Consider the following 21,282-nt stretch of genomic DNA (forward strand, 5'->3'; position numbering starts at 1 on the left):
ATCCATCCATTTCTATTCCTGTTTATTTCAATGCAGGCTCAGGGAGGGCTGAATCCTATCCCAGCAACTACCTGGTGAGAGCAGGGTGCCCCTTGGACAGACCGCCAATCTATTACAGGGTCCAACACAGACAATCACTCACACTCACTCCAAGGAAAGAAATTTGGTCGGAGATCCCCAGTCCTGGTCTTGGAAGGGCCGGCATCCTGCAGGTTTTAGAAGTTTCCGTGCTGTAACACATCTGACTCAAATCAATAGGTAATTAGCAGACTTGTGCAGAGCTTGACATCAATAGTCCAGATCAGTTGTGTTGCAGCAGGGAAAACTTTTAAAAGCCTGCAGGATATCGGCCCTCAAGAAACAGGATTGACGATCCCTAATTTAGAGTGGTCAATTTACATGACATACATGTCTTTGCCCTGTGGGAGAAAGCCAAGGTACCTGGAGAGAACCCATGCATACACGGGGAGAGCATGCAACATCGATACAGAAAAGCCAGACTCAACCCAAATGCAGGACTGAGACATGTAAGATACAGATGATTCAAACATAAAGAGCTGCAGAATGAAGAATGCTCCAGAGACTGAACAAAAGGCAAAACTTAAGAGAACTGACTGAAAAACTGACTGACTGACTGACTGGGAACATCATGACTCACTGAGACAACAGGAAATGACAACCAGACTAACGTGGCAAACAATAAACTGGTCCTGAACAAAGGAAAATCTGGAGCATACAAACTGAGAGACTAATTACAAATAAGAAGCAGGTGTGACAATTGACAACCAGAAAACAGGGAGCAGGAAGTAAACTCACCTGAATACACAAGGGGATAAACTCAAAAAAAAACAAAAAAAAAAAAACAAGAAACAAGACACAAAAAGAATCAAAGACAATTGAGACCCAAAACTAAAGTACAAACAACAGTAATTCAGCAAAAACTAAACCAAAACCCATAGACCCTGACAGAAAGTTTTCATTTTATTTATCTTTGGATTTTAATTGATACTCAGTAAAAACTTTTATCCAGTCCAGTGAAAAGAATATCTTGTAATGCTTTGAAAGTATCATCCTTCAAGGGACCAAACTTTCCAAATTAAAGGTTTTGCATTGAGCTTCAGTATTTTATTAATTTTCTATGAACAAAACAGAATCTTTATCAGAAGTTTTTACATAGATTCTTCCCAAGATCTGCAACATGTGCAGAATTTGCATGATTTTCATTAATGACTGTAAACAGACGGTCATTGTGGTTTGTAGTTTTTGTTTTTTAAACTCCAGTTGTGAGCATGTGTTTTGCTGTTTATCAGCGAATTATCCATTCATCATGGCCAAATAATGTGTCACAAAAATCAAGTGTCCGCATTAGACTTTTTAAAAGTGTTTTATAAAATAATCTACATTTTAATTTGCCAGTTGTTGGAGTAGTCGGCTTTGACCTCAATCCAGCAATCACCCAGGTACACTAAATACACATTTAAAGTACTTAAAGTTCCTTGTATGACACATTATATTAATGGTTCTGTCTTTAGCCCTGACAGCGACCCCGGAGGGAGCAAGGGTTAGACAGTATCTTCCATCTTTCACTGTCATACGCAGCAAAACAGGGACCCTGTCCTGTCATCTCAAAGTTAAAATCCCTCAAGTACGAGGTTCAGTGGTTCAAAATGAAGTCAGGAAAGCAGCTCATCCCAAAGTCACCGGGGCAGATCTTTTTGTAAAGGAAACCAACCTCCTCTAACACTGGAGGATTCTGGGTGGTATTACTGTGAGGTGAGCATCCTGCAGAAAGACTCAGAGTGGGGAAACAGCACCAAGTTGTTCATCTTGGGGTAGAAACAAATAGCTGGTTTCATAAATTAACATGCCCGCAATTCATTAGGTTTGCTGTGTTTGGGAGATGTTGCCTCGCTGGTAATTATGTCTCATTTGTATTTTCTGAGTCACACAGTGTAGCTTGGGCCCACGAGGGCCATGCATCACCATAAAACGAATGGCCAGGACCAATCTATAAAAATTCAAGTCGTGAAATTCCTTCAGAGTTCATCTTTTTGCCTGAGCAGTTTCATGACAGATCTAGAAATAATCACCCCGGCACCATTCGCTGTGCCTTGTATCGATCTAGCCCAGAGAATTGAAACTCACCAGAAAACAAGGCAGGGAGGAATGGCCAAATTATTATGTGGAAATCCTCCATGCGGAAGAAATGCTTTCTTTTGAGTTTTCCCTGAAAGCAATGTTGCCCCCACCAAATCGTTACTGATAATGCATGTTTTCACGCATTTTGCTCTTATACAATTATTTTCTATTAGATGTCTTTTTTTTTCAAAGTATTAAAATTTTTATTATTATTATTATTAGTTTTGTAACCTACTTTATGTCTCAAATGACACATCCTAATGGTGATTAGATGTATTACGAGTAGAAGCAGTAGAAACAGGGACAACAGCTACACAATTATTCAAAATATGAATTTATGTGGTTTAGTCTTCGCAATACATTTAACTCCCTTTCTCTGTGTCCTTTGTTTTTATTTTTACCCTTTCCTCCAGTCAGTTGTTTTCCTCTAGATCAGTGTTTCTCAACCCTTGTCCTCAGCAGCCACTGCCCTGCATGCTTAGATGTTTCCATACTTAAACACACTTGTTGTGTGCCTGATGGTCTCTTCCTGTATACCACAGATGTTAAATTCTGGTCCTTGATCTGGTTTTAGGTGTGATGAAGCAAAGAACCATTTTAAAGCTGCAGGACAGCAACCCTTGCGGACCAGTGTTTGACATCCCTTTCTGTACATCATTATTTGCCTGCAAGTAGACAGTTTTATTGAGGGGATTTCATTTGATGTCTTGTCTTTATTCTATAATCAATAAACCAGCTCCACCTTTTGCTCCTTAAATTTACCTTCAGCTCTCCAAGACACACATACCAGTCACTCTCCTCATCCTCACTGGATGATTTCGTCCTAGTAGCCTTACTCTCACCAAGACCTACCAAAGTGCAACAGTTGATATCGATCACATCAGTCACCAGCTACACCCCCCCTTTCCAACAACCCTCCCAGCAGCCTGTCTAACCGCCCACTGTCAGAGCCCTGCTGTCTTCATGTTGTTTGGCAAACTCCATTTCTTCAAACCAGTCATTTTCCTGGTGCCCAACAACCACAGCCCAGACATGTAGACTACTGCTCTGACGTCATTTCATTTCCTGAATATGATGCTTTAACAATTTGTATTGAAGCCAAAAAGAGAGTTTTTATTTTTACAGCTTCAGTTTCAATTTAAAAGTCTTCTATTAATTGCTCTTTAATCATCTTTAACATAGAAAATGGTGGTATGTGTTACAGTCACCGATGTAGTCGCTTAGAAGTTTTATTTGTCTCTCAGTTTAGTATGACAGGATTCTCTAAATACAGTATTATTTCTGCTGTTAATTAAAAGGCTGGTAGCTTTAATAATCACTGCTGTGGCAAATGTATAGCACATATCACTGCACAAACTCTGCCTCTTGTTCATCTTACATCAGCCCAGAGTGCAAAATAGAATTATTTTCGATAGTTGAATGGATTTTCAGATTTCCTCGAAGATCACATTTTATCTTCACACAACAACAACAACAACAGGACTTTAATTGGAACTTTTCTAACTGAAATACATGAAAGATTTTGTTTCATCCCATCCAGGGATGTAGGAGCGCAACATAAAAAGGTTTTTTTTTTCCTTTCAGGCCCTCAAATCAAAGTCAGACATCTTTCTGGCAATCAACCACAATTTATTTGCATTCAGTGGAATAATTCACAAAACTGTGAAGCAAAACCTTCAGGGGGAATCAAGGCCAAAATAACAAACAAATGTAACTACCCAGACCCAGAAAAAAGGCTAACTGAACCCTAAATGAAAATAAACAAAAACACATTCACAACCCTGACTGCTTACTGCACATAAACAGGAGAAAATGGCAGTTCGCCCTAGAGCTTCATCCTCATCAACCCAGGGCTGCCACAGATCTTCAGTTGACTTTTTATAAACCTTTAACTCCCTTGTTGTAAATACTTTAAGTATCTCTACTGATATTTGGCAGATTTTTGCACTTTGGCGCCCCCTAATGAAGGCTAATTCAGCATCCATCGTTCATCCTGTTTCTTTTTCCATGACTTTTGTCATAGCTCTCGCTTTGTCTTTTTCTTTACCTTCTTTCTTTTCACTTCCTCAAATCCAGTTTTCTTTGCTGAATGGGCCATGGTGTGCATCCATACTGTCTAGTGAGTTAATAACCAGTTGCTGGTGTGTGACACTGTGTCATAAAGCAAATGCCAGCTTTCACGTGATGCACTGGGCTGGAACACCAGGTTGTGAAGTGTGGTTTCTCAGCCCCAGGGTGCTGCAGGGCAATGATGGTAGTTATAGTGGTTTATGCTTCACCAGCTATGTGTGGCTGCAGTGGGTGTGCTTGTCTCACTGGCACCCTTGATCTGCACCTGCTTTCCAGCCTTTCATCAACAAGTTTATCTATCTGGTTAACTTTCCACTCCTCACCAAATTGTTGTTCCCCTTGTGGAAACTGCTCCAGACCATTTGACTCTTCTATTGTGCTGTTTTGAACCACTTCTCTATGTCCTTCAGGAGATCCTGCCTCCCTGCTGCTACCTGCCCACCTGCCAGTCCAAATCTGAATCTCTTCTAGGCTTAGTTCAGTTTAATTTTAGTTTATTCACATACAAAAAGAACATTTGAAGTGAGCATGTTTTTACAGTGGTAGGAGTGTGAATGGGTCACCCCAAGGACGCTACTTAAAGCTTATAATAGTGAGGGCAGTTTTCTACACATAAAATAGTGATGGACAGAATATGGACCAGTTATTCTTTGACTACAAACAAGTAAGCATATAACAGACACACACAATAAAAAATAACCCCAGCATTCTAAGTACATTAGATTTATATATATTCAAGAAATAATAGAACAATGCAACACAATGGAACAAAATCACAGAATGAAGGTATAAATAATATTGGGGTATAAATCTATAGCAACTCATCTATAGCTAAGTTTGTGATTTAGTCAGTAGTTTGCCTAGAATGAATTGTACGATAATAAGAGCTGCATTTTTAGCTTTTCTTGAAACCGGCAGATGAAATTAGACCTTTTTAGTTCCTCATAAAGTTCAGCTGGTACATTTTAGCCTTAATTGTTTCAAGTAATCAGTTTTTATTCTTGGTGGCATAAGGATGTGCATAATAGAAGATTTGAATGAGGCTACAGAATTTAAGGTTACATTTACTGACAACCTGATACATAACACAAGCATTTTATAAAATAATTACACTCAGAAAGAGATCATAACGATGAAAAAGGGGGTTCATAAGAGAATTAGACGTAGACCATGACAAGGTACTTATGACTTGCTTTTGGAGAATTTCCAGCTTATTTGAGTGAGTTAGAAATATGTTACATCAGATAATATTGTAATAATGTAAATGAGGCTCAAATAAAGTTTAATACAGTTTGAAAGGGCAGAGAGTGGAAAAAGATATCTGATAAGACAAAGCTGCATTTTTTTATTTACTTATTTTTTATTTTATTTTTTACAAATCATCAGTACGACATTTAAAATGAAGACATTCATCAATAAGGATCCCCAGGAATTTGGTAGAACTGACTATTGTAATTTCCTGTCTATTTATTGTAAGCTAATTTGTTTCTGTTTTTTTTTTTTTTTTTTTTTATGTTTGTAACATAGTTTGCTTTTCAAAAGTTAAAAGAAAGTTTGTCACACTGAAGTTACATGTTTATCTAGCTCTAGTTTCCCTCCCTAAGTTATGAAAAATTTTTATACAGTTCTGTGTCTGCGTTTGAGTAGTGTTGCTTTAAACATTTACCCATATCCTGGCATCTTGTTACACCCACACCAGGCTCTGCCATGGACACACCCATTCCTTTCATGCATCTCCACAGTCAATCACGGCCGGTTTTCTATTGATTGCTCCAAAATACCCTACGTCATCTCCCTTCTCTCTGGACGTGCTCTCCATTGGACTGAGGCATCTGGTGGCAAGAGGGCTCTGTCACTCTGTCCTACACCTTGTTTTATTCTGTCAATGAGGAGGCTTCATTACAGATCAAATGAACTTACGCTCTAAACTTTATTGAGCTCATGTTCAAATGTCCATACGTACTGTCGGTGACAGCCCCACTTCTTCATGCCTACTAGCTTAGTCACAGTAGCAGGTAAGTTCAGTAGTAGTAGTAGTAGTAGTAGTAAGTTCACATTCACATAATACATCATCACATATCACAACACACCTGGTTCATGCAGCACTTCCAGGAGGTTTTCAGACTCTCTCTGGGTGATTCCACAATCCAGGAGCATCTATTCCAACTCCGGCAGGGACGCAAGACCATCACCGAGCACGCCCTCGACTTTCAAACGCTTGCCACTGCAAGTGGTTGGAATAAAACGGCATTACTCACTCAGTTCCAGATGAGCTTAGAACCTTCACTTCACCTTCAGCTCTCAGCATGTGATGACAGTCTGGGCTTGGAGCTCTTTATCCAGCTTCTTATAAGTGTCAACCACTGGCAAGAGAGCTGCCTCTGGAATTGTCACCTGCAGCTGCTACTCCCGTATCAAGGTGTGTCCTGTTCGACCTCCACGACACCTGGTGAGTCTGGCTACCGTTGCATCTATTCTCCTCACTACACCAGTTTCCTAGTCGCTGCCTGCTGGTTCCACTACAGTCATGGCCCTCCCTGACTCCGGCTCCCGATGTCATCACCTCCAGCTCTGCAGCCACCGCTGCCCAACGCCCCTAAACATCCAATCCATCACAGGCAAGAACCTCACCCAATCCGTCTTCCATCAAACTCCACCTTTATTCCTTGCAGTAGGGTGCTTGCACAGGAAAGAAATTACATTTCTGGTCTAGGAGCACTCTATTGCAGATATCATTCTGGGAAGGCCATGGCTACAACAGCATGCTCCTATATTCTCCTGGGAGACTGGTGAGATACTGCGCTGGAGTTCCACCTTTTTTCCTACTTGCTTTCCCCAGCTACCCTGTTAATGCCTTTCCAACATACCCCAATGAAAACAGGTAACCAGCGTCATTCTCGGATCCACCTCCGTGGAGAGCCCAGATGTTAAACTGCTCCATAACATTCCTTCTTACTACAAACATTTCCAGTATGTTTTCTGTCCAGCCCAGTTACCACCTCACAGTCCCTGGGACGGTGGGGTGGGCCATTGACCTCATTCCCGAGGGTAAATTACTGCAGGCCAGATCTACCCCTCTCTATCCCGGAACACCAGGTCATGGAGGAGTATGTAGCTGAGGTCTTGGCACAGGGCTTCAAATACTGTAACCCTCCACATGTCCAATGGCCTCCAGGTTTTTCTTTGTAGGTAAGATGGATGGTGGGCTGAGGCCCTGTATCAAAAACTGGGCCCTGAACCAGATCACTGTTAAATACAGGTACCCACTCCTGCTCTTGCCGTCAGCCCTTGAGCAGAGGAGCTAAGATGTTAACCAAGTTGGACCTCCGGAGTGCATACAATCTTGTTCGCATTTGGCACAGAAACAATACATTACCTTGTAATGCCATACGGCCTGGCTAACGCCCCATCTGTCTTCCAGGGGTTTATGAATGAAATATTTTGTGATATACGCCACCAATTCCTCCTCATATATATTCATCTTCTCATCTTCTCCCCAGATTTCCAGATTCATGTCCACCGCCTAAACCCGGGTGACGGAACAAGTCAGAGCACATCAGCTGTTCCTTAAGACAGAAAATTGCTCCTTCCATCAGTCGTTTTCTGGGTTACGTGGTGGGGCCTCAGGGGGTTAAAATGGACCAGAGGAAGCTTCAAGTCATCATAGACTGGCCCAGACCTGACAACATTAAAGCACTCCAACGCTTTCTTGGATTTGCTTACTTTTACAGACGCTTTTTCCAGAATTACAGCGCATTGGCTGAACCACTGACTTCCATGCTCCAACACAAACCCCAGACTCTCACCTGGACTCTTGAAGCTGAAGTCACCTTCCAACATCTACAACACACCTTCACCACATCACCCATCCTACAACAGAGCTCCCCTTCTGCGTTGAAGTGGATGCCTCCACCACTGCTATCAGGGTAGTACTATCACAGCGGCCTGGGCAACCACCTCTCCTCCACCTGTGTGCCTTCTTCTCTTAAAAACCTCAGCCCAGCAGAATGGAATTATGATGTGGGCAATCGAGAGCTCCTGGCCATAAAACTAGCACTGGAACAATGGTGGCACTGGTTGGAGAGGGCTCAGCATCCCTTCCAGGTCCTCACTGACCATAAGAACTTGGCCTACCGGGAAGCTTGACATCTGAACCCTCAGCAGGCCAGGTGTGCTCTCTTTTTTTTAAATGGAGTTTGGGCAGACACCCTGTCCAAAGTACACGAAAGGACTGAAAACCCTCAAAAGCCCACCCTCTAGTGCAGTGATGGGGGCCATCCAATGGACCCTGGAGGAACAAATCCAGGAGGCCCTGGCTGAGCATCACACACCTCCTGAAACTCCCCCAGGCTGCATCTTTGTTCCTCTGGATTTTCAACCTTTTATCTTGGAGGCCATCCACTCTGGCACTGGTCATCCTGGCTCCACAACCACGCTAGCCCTGCTGCAGCCTCACTACTGGTGGCCAGGAATGTCCTCCCAGGACACACCAGGATTCATCGCCGGGTGTGCCGCCTGTTCAACCTGTGCCCAGGCTAAAACTCCCCAGCATCTACCAGAGGAGAAACTCAGATCTCTACCGGTTCCCCAACAGCCCTGGTCTCATTTTGGAGTTCACTTAGTGACCGACCTTTGCACATCCCAAGTTAATACATGTATATTAGTGGTGGTGGACAGATTTTCGAAAGCCTGCAAATTAATTCCTTTCTCGAGCATCCCTACAGCCGCTGAAACTGCCAGGGGACTTTTTTAAGAGGTCTTTTACAACTTTGGCCTTCCTAAGGACATTGTGTTTGACCGGGTCTCCAGTTTATCTCTTGTTTTTGGAGATCCTTCTTCCAACTGCTAGAGGTGACCGTGAATCTCTCATCCAGATAACCCCAGACCAATGGGCAGGCTGAGCGTTAGATCCAAAAGGTGAGCTGGTATGCTATGAACATCCTACCTCCTGAAGTGAGTTTCTCCCGTGTGTGGAATATGCTCAGAACTTCCTCCACTAGGCCGCCACTGAACTCGCACCATTTGAATGTGTTCTGGGACACCAGCCTCCTCTATTCCCATAGAATGATGAGAGCATCAATATGCCTGCAGTGGATGGCTGGTTTTAGCACAGTGAACAGGTATGGAACCTGCAACATGCCATCCAGTGCTACACTCTGCAAGCTGACTGTCACCTATCCTCGGAATGCAACTACGAAGTGGGGGACCTGGGGCTTCGTTTATCAAATTGTGCGTAACAAAGCAGACTACAGGTGGTATGCGTAGGGGAAAAGGGAAATGCAGCACACAAAAACTTTCAAATTTATCAAAGCGTGCACACGCACGACCCACGCCTGTTTCCATTTATAAATCAGGATCAACTCTAAAGTGGGGTGAGGGAGTGCATTGCCACGTCCTTGTGGTGGCCATAAAAGGTCAGGTGAATGCTTATAATAAATAGCCATCATATCATTTCCATGATGGGTCAGGCGGGAAAAAGGGAAGAAGCAGCTTTTTTCAGAATGTGACACAGATCCTGATGGACCATGTTGAAAAACGTAAAAAATGTTTTATTTGGTGGGCATGGCATGGGCATTACCAGCGTCAGAAAGGCAGAAGAGGGCACCAGGCGGCAGATGCTGTCAACACAGTGTCAGAAGGCAAGACACGCCAGAGGCATCAGATGGTGCGGCTGGATATCTCAGTCGGCAGTGCATCTGTCTCCCATGCGGGAGATCAAAGTTCAAATCCCATAGGGGTGAATCACTTTGGAGAAAAGTGTCTGCTACATGACAAAAATAAAGACTGGCTGGACAGAAATTAGAACAACAATAAAAAAAAAGCACTGTGTACGAATAAATAAAAAAAAAGGAAATCCACTTCTGTTTCATAAGTGTTGCATCACTTCTACACTTCAGCCTCCAGTCTGCATCCCATTCTGCTGGGTCTTAGAATGTATATATATATATATACATAAGTTTTGTTTCACAATGATAGAAAATATTTTAGTGGTTGAGGTTCTTATTAATATCATCTCCCTTTCTTTTGAAATTCCTGTTTTGTTTTTTTTTTCCAAGTGTGCACCATTAGGAGTTTTAACATCAAATTTGCCTTCATTTCTGCAAACAGCTATAACATGTGGTGTGAAAGTAATAGTGGATTGTGCACAAATGTCTCACATTTCACATCATTTCCTTAATTTTATTCTGTACCATTGGTGTCGCCGTTTAACATTTTTCTAGATTTTGTGTGTACAGGAGGGTCAGAGTTGTCATGGAGATAGGGAAGTTTTCCCCGTCAAGTTTGGTTTTCATTCAGTATTCCGTGGTCATCTGAATTACTTGGTTGACTGGGAAGGCTACAGGCCTGAGGAGCGGTCGTGGGTTTCTTGGACCGACATCTTGGATCCCTTCATGCTCAGAGACTTCCACTTGCAGAATTCGAGTCATCCGTGACCCCGTCCACGTGGTCAGTGCCGGACTATCCTTCGTTTCCCTTCCCGGTTCCGATTCACCTGGTTTTCAAATGGATTCCAGTGTTTTCACTTCCATTGCCTAACTCCGTAAGACTGTTTGAGATCAATCATTGTGAATCTTATCTGTCTCTGTAAGGTCCTTCATAACACATCTGGGCTTGATTTTTTTTTTTCTTTTTTTTTTCTTTTTTATTATTTCCATGCCATGTAGTTTAATTCAACCGAGTATTTTATTTCCCACATTAAGCAAGGGGCTTTGACTCATTCGTGAAAGTTTTTTTGTTTTCTTTACCACACCAAAGGTAAAAGAAAAAGAATACTTTCTGTTAACAGAATTTATTGGGTGATAACACATTGGCACATGATTATCGTTATAGTACACTTTTACAAAGTTGTAAATAAGAAACCCAAAATAGATCAATAAAGTGTTTGGACACAAAGGTAAAAAAAAGTAAAATACCTACATAAGGAATGAAGATATTACTTTGAGTTTCTATAAACATGAAAATGTGACATTTACTTGGCGCATGGCATATTATATTTATTCTATCCTTCAAACCATATACTTGCTGGCTGGTAAGTTTATGTATTTATCACTGATGTTGAGCAGGTAGCCCATATAGACAAAGTCGAGTTTTTGGAGTACAGAGCAATTTATCTTAAATCTTTTATCATCCAAGTGTGTTATAAAACAAGATATGTAGTTTTTTCATACCTCTGAGATTTTCAGGTTTTTCCAATCAATGTGGGAGTTTCAACAGACAGTCACATGTCTATGAAATAAACAAACTACTGAAATTCTGAACTCTCAAAGCAACATGTTTGAGCTTTGCAGGTCTAAGCAGCACACTCTGCATGGGGCACCAAATGCATGACCTCACAAACTAAAAGGCTACCTGCTCTGTGGCCGTACTTGACTGTTAATGTGGTTCAGACATCGATCATTCCAAGGCAACACTTCGCCTGCAGTACTGCATACTTGAAGAAATTAATGATTTTTCCAGTCAATGTTTAAACACCTCTCCACCCAGGGAGGAGGATAGCTTCCATCCGCCAAAGCCAGTTCAGCCTCTCAGATTTATTTCTGTCATGCTCATTAACACGATAAGACAGTGTAATCTGTGATGGCTTTTCTTTTTGTGTGTGTGCTTGCTGTACTTTCCAGATGCCACTCCTAGTAAGTAGAGTACACACTTCAAGGCACTGTTCCTATCTGGGATGATATGTGGTGCTTTTACTGGAAGTTGAGACAGTAAACCTATTTAGAAAGAATTGTAGTAAGTTATTAAAGAGCCATGCTTAATTTGTGTGATCATTCTCTCCTCAGCCTTCAAATATGTGTAGGCGCAGGGAACATGATGCCTGCCTCAGAAGTGCAAGGTTTCCCCCTTGCCATTGGCAAACATATCATGAACACGTGCAGCCCAGCTCACACAGGGCTATTTTTTCTTATTGTCTCTTTCCTGTAACCTATTACACATTGTAAGGAAAAAGTAAACACAGATGCAATAACCAATTACTGTCTACCAGGAAACACAAAATGAAATAGGAGAAGAGACAAAAAGGACCTTTGGTGCTCAGCACACCCCTTTGACAAACAAGATCATGCTAATTCAAGTCCAGAGACATCACAGGAAAAATAGGATTCATCCTGAGCTACATTTAAATCTACAATCTATGTAAATGACACTTGGAGATTCTGTTCTCTGTCATATTTGATGAAGATTTTTCTTCATTTTGAACCGCACGCTTATTTGTTGAATGTTTATTTTCCTTTAGTTTCTTGTACATAGCCTCTAAACCCTGATTCATTTCTTTCGACACATCAAAGCTGATTATGTCTGTAACTTTTTATCATGGCAGCACGCTGACTAGCATGTTATGGATTTTATTTTATTGGATCAGTGGCAGGTAGCCCACTCATCTTAGTCATTCACTGGCATTTGTAAGTCAAAATGAATGCTTCTTGGCTTTTTCCATCCACCTGTCAAACAGATACAGTGATTAGCTCAGCCTCCTTATTGGTCTAATCTTCACAAAACAGGATTACAGCCGAAGCCAGCGCTTGCTTGTGTGATAGTATTGTTTATGTTTGGAGCATGTGGAGGGAGATCTTGATGCACATGTTGGAGGAAATTAATTTTAAATTTAGTCCTGCTTACTCTGCCGAGGGCAAAATCTCCTGCCACTATGTATGAATTTGACATCTAAAAAATGATGATGGATCTACAGTGTTTGTTCTTGTTTAAGTTTTTTTGTTGTTGTTTGTTTGTTTTTGTTTTTTTTGGTTTTTTTTGCCTTGTTTGTTGTTGTTGTTGGGGGGGCTCTGTAAAATTTACGTAGCTCAAATTAAATTTTGTTCTCTTTAAATACTAATGCAACATGAAAATAATTTAGATTTTATACAATATAAGTGATGTGATGATCTGTTATATAACCTCATTTAGAGAGCGCAGACCACATGCCATAGGGTCACTCGTCTGAGAAAAACTCTAAGAGGCCCAACAACCAACCCAGCACCAGATCCGGAAATCAACATGATCTGGGTCAAACAATGCCGGTTTATAACATCTACCATTAATTTATTTTATTTTATTTTATTTTGTTTTATTTATTTTTTATATATATATATATATATATATATATATATATATATATATATATATATATATATAAATATTTATATATATTTTACAGTGATTCTGGGCATTGTTTGTTGAGTTAGATTCTGTAATGGCAAAATGATCCCTATCTCCCAATAGTAAATCCTTTAAAAAATTCTTGGATCCAGACATGATTAGGCTCTCCACAAAATGTAATCACTTGTTCTTTTATTCATTTTCTAAAATGTCCTGAAAATGTAATCAAAATTAATCCATAGGTTTTTGAGTTATGTCGCTAACAGACAGACAGACAGACAAACTAACGCCACAAAAACATAATTTACAAAAGGGAACAGAAGCAGAAGAATGAATGCAGAATATTGGCTATGCTCCAACAAATGATTAAGGACTTCTCAGAAATGAACAGCTCCTCTTACTCCACCAAGTTTAGACATCCTTGAGAGATGACGTGGCAGTTTTCATCTTGAGCTGCAACTAGAAGTTAGCCTGTTGAGTTGTTTTAAAACATTTTGGACAATGCTGCACTGAATCCATGAGTTCTCTACCGGAGGTGCATTGATGCCAGAATGACCTGCCGTGTGTCATTACTGAGTTGTCGACGTGCGATACAATAAATCAATATTAGCTGGCATCCAGCGTTCTGTTTCGTTACTTTAGTGTCATATGATGCTTTTTTTCTTATTGTTCCCATTTAAATAAAATATATATAAATACATAAAAAAAAAATTAATTTTGTCATATGTCTGTTGGTAAGTAAATGTTGTAAGCTAGTAGGTATTTGACATTTTCTATTTGAAATACAAGCCCAAAGCAATCCTACATGTTAATCAATTATTTTTTTTTATTGAAGCTGTCTACTGAATAATGAAAAAGAATATTCAAAGCAGGGGGAAAAAATTGTCTTCTGTAGATGCCATCTTTATCACTGGCGATTTTGTGTTTAAAAAAAACATTCCTGTATCCAGGACTTGATCTGGATAACCTGCCAAAATCTAATCACTTGTTCCTTAGTCCATTTCAGAGATTTCCTGAAGATTTCATCAAAATCCGTCCATTACTTCTTGAGTTATGTTGCTAACTGACAGGCAAACTTATGCCGCCGAAAACATAACCTCTGCCTTGGTGGAGGTAATAAATACATAAATGTGTTATCAGATTATTCATTTATGAAAATATGTTTGTGTAGTGACTTTCCTTTCTTCCACTTACGTCATGAAGGCTCACACAGACATGAACACACAGGAATTGTACCTCACTGATACCTTTACAAAATAACCTGGATCATAAATAATGTAAAAATTTCTGTTTACATGATTTGTATAAGAAAATGTTTCTTTTATACATTATAAAAATTACAATCTGTCTCATTCAGAATTCAAATATTAACTGACATTACTTCATAACCAAAACCAAACCTTCACAACTGAATGCTTAACTGTATCTATAGTCTAATTCTAGCCCTGATTGTGACATTTCATACATTCCCTTCTATATAATGTCAAAAGGCAAACCAGCAGAGTATAGTGTACTCTTATCAGTGTTGCTGGGATCTTAGTTATCCCATTTGCTGTTCCACAACAGAGAATGGACCATATTGTGCTGGATTAGGGTTAGGCTACTGACACAGTTACATGTAATTCCACATTTTGTCTAAATATCAGTCTTTCTCGGTGATATATATATTTTATTGATGATTTCATACCTTCCCTAAAAATGTCATGCTGCCTAGGGTTTCTAAATAAACATATATTCTACATTCTAAATCTGTACATATATTCAAAATGACAAAATAGAAAAATATAGAGAAAGATGTGATAAAAAAAAATAATAATAAAAAAACAAATGCAACTTTTAATTCTACATTTTTTGTTATTTAAAACACCCTGAAATCTATTTCTTTCACCACCACTTCCTGACACACAATCATCTCAGCCTTGCAAACAACACATCCTGTGTGAAATTACATTAAAGCTGTTAGAAAAACTTAATCTACTGCTGTGAGGAGATGACATCGGATGATGTTGCTTGAACTTCATTTTCTTGCCATCATGTTTCCACAAAATGTTTCTGCAGCTCTTATGAAACCCTGGTACTTTTCATGCACGAAATACCTTTTTATTTTATGTGACAGTTCAAAGTGGCCTGTCTCTGCAGCTTTACACAGAACTCTGCATTAAAATTGGTGAAGCTTGCTCAGGCAAACAGTAGGCTGTCTCTAATTAGAAGTTCATCAGAGAGTCAAACAAAAACATTCAGCAGTGTATACAGCCAAGTCATTTTCTCACGTGTAAAAACATAAACAAGGCATTAATTTCCTGCTTGCATGGATGAAGAAATTAGTAGAGGCAGCTGCTCACAGTTCCCTTCCAGTTAGCTCAGATAGTATTGATCTCCTCTTGTTTGTGCTCCTTATCTTTTGCAGTCTTGTTAATTCTCCCCCTCGAGTGCTGAAGCATGTGACAGGACATGCACCTGTTGAAGCGACTTTTAACCCCTTTCATGACACTGCCTACCGTTCCTCTCACAGCAGAGGAAGAAAAGTAGAAAATAAGAGGATCTAGGCACGCATTAAAGGTACTGCAAAGGAGGGCTTTGTCTCTCCAGACAGGACTTTTCTGGGTTATAATACCTACAACGTGTGAAACATTGTAGGGCCCAAAGCATAAAGCAAACACCAACAGTGTTCCTAGAGCCATGCCAATGGCTCGGAGGCGCCGGCGCCGGTCAATGTGGTGCAGCTTGGAGAGGATCCTGATGAAGTTTATGTAACAGAAACTACAAATAAGGAAAGGGATGCAGAAAAGCACTATGCATAGCTCCAGACGCACGGGGAGGAGGACACTGAGTTGAGCTTTGGTAAAATCTTTATAACACACCTCTCTACTAGTTTCACTGGTGACGTTGGTTGAATTTGAGGTGTCTTCTGAGCCAATTAAGGGCACAATAAACACAATGCTCAGGTGAAGGAAGCTGAAAATCCAGAAAAAGATGCTGGCAACCACAGCATACACAGGTCGGCGCTTCAGGCTGTGCTGAATGGGGAATGCCACACCCAAATAGCGCTCTACACTGACAGCAGTGAGGAAGAAAGTGCTGTTGTAGATGGTCATGTAGAAGACAAAGCCAGACAGTGGGCAGAGAATGTAGGGCAAGTCCCATAGCATGTTGTTCATCACTTCCTGCATCTTGAAGGGCAGGAAGAGGAGAAAAAGGAGGTCGGAGATGGTTAGGTTGAGGAGCAGGATGTCAATCGGTGTGGGTTTCTGCCTCACCTTCCTGCTGAAAGTGTAGAAGGCAAGCACGTTTGCTGGAAATCCGAGCACAAAGGTAATGATGTAGACAGAGAGACACAGAGCAGTGTTGCACTCCTCCATGGTACAGACTCAGTAAGTCACTCAGTTCAGTCAGAGATTGAGATGTGTCCTGTTATGTCCTTGAGTCTGACTCTGCACGATGAATAAACTGGTGCACAGAGAGGCTTGATCTGTCTTGTAATCTGAACCACAAGCAACAAAGGCTTCTCATTGGGTCAGTGGAATGGAACAAACCAAACGAGACAGTGTGGCTTTCCTGTCCTCACCAATAACCCACCACTCATTGTGTCCTTGAAGGCTCTGAGCTCTGCAGATAAGACAGAATGAAAAAAAATTACAGCCCTGCACCACAAAGTATTTTTAAGCTACAGTCCATTTGACACTTTATTTAAATATGCAATGCTATCATTTCCATACATTTTTGCACAAGAACTGAAAGACCATAGAAAGCATCCAGAGATAAGACTGTAATTCCTTTTACCTTGTATCCGTTCTTAATTTCTTTCCTCGTCCTTACTTTAGAATTTATGGAAGTGGTGCATTATCTCATAATGAGAAGTCAATGTTTTTGTCTCAGCATGAGTTTGTATACAAACATAATACTATGTTATTGCTTGCACCATGCTGTAAATACAATGCAATGGTGCTTTTATCATTAACTCCAAGCCCCTGCTGTCAGTATATCCACAAATACTAGACATGCTGTGAAAATGATGACCCTCATAAACTTAATGAGTTAACTACACCGGGAAAATGAATGTCTCAGCATCACAGGTCTATTTTTACTGTGTGCTGACCTTACAATACGTTTCCAATTTATTTAAATAAGTGTTTAAATAAGGGTTGTATGAGATCAAGAAAGCTAGTTTCTTACCCTTTTTTATTAAGGAGCTGCATCAAATGAAAGATAAGAGGTATGACAGAGGTTCAGCATTTATAGTTTGGTCATCAAGCAAGAGGAAGTTTATTTTTGCTCCTGCCTCGCAGCAGAAAGTGATGAAACCAGAGAAGTACCACATATTGAAACAACCTGAACATTTCCTCTTTGTCTGCGGTAGTGGTTAGTCACTTTACAAAGCTTCAACCCATCTCAACAAGTTTTCAACTTCATTACATTTAAAAGGAATTACAGAGGTTAATGTGGCTTACCTTGTCTGTGTATTTCTTGGCAAACCAACGTGTGTTGATTGCTCAGCTGTCTTGTTTGATCTCTTTTGTTCACCAGCCTTCAGCTCCAACTTGCCATAGTCCAGCACGTCCCCTTATTTACATAATAATCTAAACCTTTGGCGTAGATAATAGGAATTATTATTAGAGGGATACTGCTGCAGTTTACCTCCCACACTAACCAAACATGGTTTCCCAGGTAACAACTGGCCTTTTTGCAGCACGTGTGGTGCAGTTGGTCTCTGCAAACCCCCTTTTTGATTGTAGGTCATTAAATTATATTTAGTTATCCATGCCCAACGCTTCTTCATGAACACCATGAGCCATGTCATAAGCAAGAGACAGAAGGAACAGAGGCAACCTCCTGTCAGAACCATCCCTCCCTGTACAACATGTGGTGAAGGCAGCAGAGCCAGTGATATGGTCGACAAACAGAGGCTTGCTGTTTGTATAGTCACATTTGTCACATAAAAAAATTATAAACCATGACTCACTTGCAGGTCACTCAAAGGAGGCTGATTAGGGCTCCACTGAGCGAGATGATTTAGTATTCTGTATCTGAAAGACACAGAGATGTCAGAGGTTAGGGGCTTTATAATGTTCTATTTTATTTAATTCATTTGTTTTAGGTTTTTTTTTTTTTTGTTTGTTTTGTTTGTTTTTTGTTTTTTGTTTGTTTTTTGCATTAAACATCTAACATCTAATATCGCAATAACCGGATCAAGATTGTCTTGAACAGGTGACGCATGGAGTGCAAGTAGTCCTGGGTAATCTTTTACAAAGTCACAGACACAGGCCTTTGCAGTAACAATGACTCAGTGTGTATAGAATTATTTTGATGTTGCTTGAGCTTAGTCTTTAAAAATTCAATTTTTGGGTATTTTGCAACTGCCTGACCTATCTCCATATTAGATATTAATCCTCTTTACCATGTCTCTTCTTGCTTCCTCTGCACCCCAAATATGTTAACAAACACAAAATGTGCTTGTGTCTGAAATTAATTCTGTATTCCTCATATAAATTTCGATAATCTCACTGCATTAAGCAAGCTGGGCCACTCCACTGTAAGAACTGGTTTTACAGAGTGACATCAGCAAGTTTCAAAAAATATCTGACCACAAAATTTTTGCTGTAATGCTTGGTGATATTTCATCATCACTGCAGGACAGCCTGTTTTAATAGTCAGGCAGAGGCAATTCAGCCTTTGGGAAAGAGACAGAGGAACAAATCCAAAGAGAAATATACACAGAGTCCCATTTTACTCTTTCATGTTTCATATTTTATCTCTTCTTATCTTCTAAAATTATATCTGAGCCAGAGCATTTTTTTCACATTGACACAGCCAGTGGAAAACCTTCCTAACACTAAGTATGTGACTTGAAGCATGCATGTCAATGAGCACTTCCGTATTTAATCAATTAATATTTCAGAATAATTCCCAGGAACAGAGTATATATTAGTGGGGTGTGTAAGTTTGAATTATTATGATCCAGATCTTAACTTATAATTGCTACTATTATTTCTTTAATAAAAATTAGTTACACCTGACTGAATCTTAAAAAAACAATATACAGTCTTATGAATGGCTCTTTGAGACGAACGTCTTTTCAAGATCCAGCTCCCTTCAAAGAGCCATAAATCCCATTTTTACCGCAAATGTTTTCTGTCCATACATGAGAATATGAAAGACATCTTCTTAACTTCCATATCCGTCTGAACTGGCTACGAGAAGAATGAAAGGACAAAACACACTGCTTTACTACAAGAAATCTTGCCACTAGAGGGCTGCTTTACCATTTTCGACAAAAGAACATCACACTATAATATTGATGTTTCTTGATAAGCACCATACTAGCTTATAGCTATATATATATAAAATAATTGTAAGCTGTAGTCCCGTTGCAGAGACAGGGAGCGAAGAAGACTCGATGAACGCAAACAACAAAAACACAACTTAAATAATGAACAACAATAACAACATATACATGCAAACAAAGTTATATTACACAAATTAACATATGCTGGAGGCATATTGTCAAACAAAGCATGAAGAAAATGTCAGTGAGTGCAGGACTGGGACTGTTAATAGAGCTACAACCACTGATTAGTGGCTGATAACAGAGAACGCTGAATTACCAAACACTCCATGAGAATGGAGTGATTCAGCAGATGCTGAATGAATATGCACAAAGTTACACAAATAAACAAGTCTGGCCATATAAAATAAACCAAACACAGAGTTAAAAAATAACCCAAATTAATCCAAAGACATTGCACTAATGTTTGGAATAGTTCTTTGTGTCCAGAGATGGCAAAGTTTACTTGGGTAGAGACTCCGTAGGTCCTTTGGTTGTTTCACTGGCCTTTCCCCAACATCTAATAGAAAGATGTCAGTCTTTCACTTTTCTAATATCACAAAGCTGTCAAGTCTGTCAGACACTTTTCACATACTTTCTTATACGACTTCTAGAGAGTACTTACTCTTGAAACTTAAATGTAGGTCACAATAACAGCTTGAACAAAGACTTGTAGGATTGTTCTCTTGAGAACAAACTCACCTTATAACATTTTTTTTTGTTTTCTATGATTAAATGTTGCAAAAATCCTCACATGAGGAGGAGTAAGAGGAGACTCCCAGAGACAGTGGCAGCATCAGTTTATATATTAAAAGCTTATTTGAGTTTGTAACAACTTTGACATCATCATAGTGGGACCCCTCATCCTAAACCCAAACCATGATCTTTTATATTCATCCTGTAAACTTAACCAAGTGCTTGTGCCTGAACATTTTAACTTTTGGTAAATAAATTATTATATTAAAAATATAGTATGTAATGTGTGACGGTGGTGTAGACACCGCGTAAAATGTCGACACAAGCCAGGAAACTGGATATGTTGTAATGTGACTCAAACATTATGAAATGATGTGTTTTAGCCCAAACGATGACTTTTCCCACCTCTGTTTTTAGTTACACAAACACATCCACTGGCCACTGTCTGTAGCTTGTAGCAAGTGAAAATGAAAGTTGAAAGCAAGAAGTCTGTGGCAGGTTCTGAAGGCAAATTTTTTGTCTGACCCTCCCAGTAACCACAAGTACAACACAGCAATGCTGTTTGAAAAACAGTCGTTCTTGTTAATAAAATTCTTAGTGTAGCAGCTGTAGTAGGAATTGCCATTGTAAAACTATGGGGCAGTCACCTTTTGACTTTAAAAAGGCTTACTCATTCTCTCATGTGTTTTTATATGTGCTTCTAATTGCGCAAAACAAACAAAGATTTGAATTCCAGGCATGTGTTGCAGGTGTGTGTCAAAGGGAAACCAGGGATTTTCCCAGGAGCGACCCTGAGTAGCATGAAAACATGCAGCACATCCACAGCGTCGATATGTTGTTTAAATGAAGTGTTGAGCTTCAGAGAGAAGTCTTCAGAGCAGCTGTCAGTGTGGTTACTGAAGAAGCAAAAGTAAAGCCATGCTTTATTTAGGAGAGGCTATAGGAAATATTGGTATGAACAT

The 21,282-nt window shown here is 39.9% G+C and overlaps 1 protein-coding gene across 2 annotated transcripts; it reads right to left on the minus strand.

Moving 5' to 3' along the window:
• Positions 1-14,295: 14,295 nt before the first annotated feature.
• LOC121641916 (free fatty acid receptor 2-like) lies at positions 14,296-17,802 on the minus strand. Of its 2 annotated transcripts, none has more exons than XM_041988302.1 (2): positions 17,751-17,802; positions 14,296-16,908 (listed from the first exon to the last, which is right to left on the minus strand). In XM_041988302.1, the coding sequence occupies exon 2, from the start codon at positions 16,659-16,661 to the stop codon at positions 15,663-15,665; it is 999 nt and encodes a 332-aa protein (XP_041844236.1). In that variant the 5' UTR covers positions 16,662-16,908; positions 17,751-17,802; the 3' UTR covers positions 14,296-15,662. The 2 variants fall into 2 exon arrangements, with proteins under 2 accessions (XP_041844236.1, XP_041844237.1); XM_041988303.1 differs by lacking the exon at positions 17,751-17,802 and adding an exon at positions 17,476-17,490.
• Between the last annotated feature and the right edge of the window lie 3,480 nt (positions 17,803-21,282).

Source organism: Melanotaenia boesemani, chromosome 6 (genome assembly GCF_017639745.1).
Source record: "Melanotaenia boesemani isolate fMelBoe1 chromosome 6, fMelBoe1.pri, whole genome shotgun sequence".
Lineage (NCBI taxonomy): Eukaryota > Metazoa > Chordata > Actinopteri > Atheriniformes > Melanotaeniidae > Melanotaenia > Melanotaenia boesemani.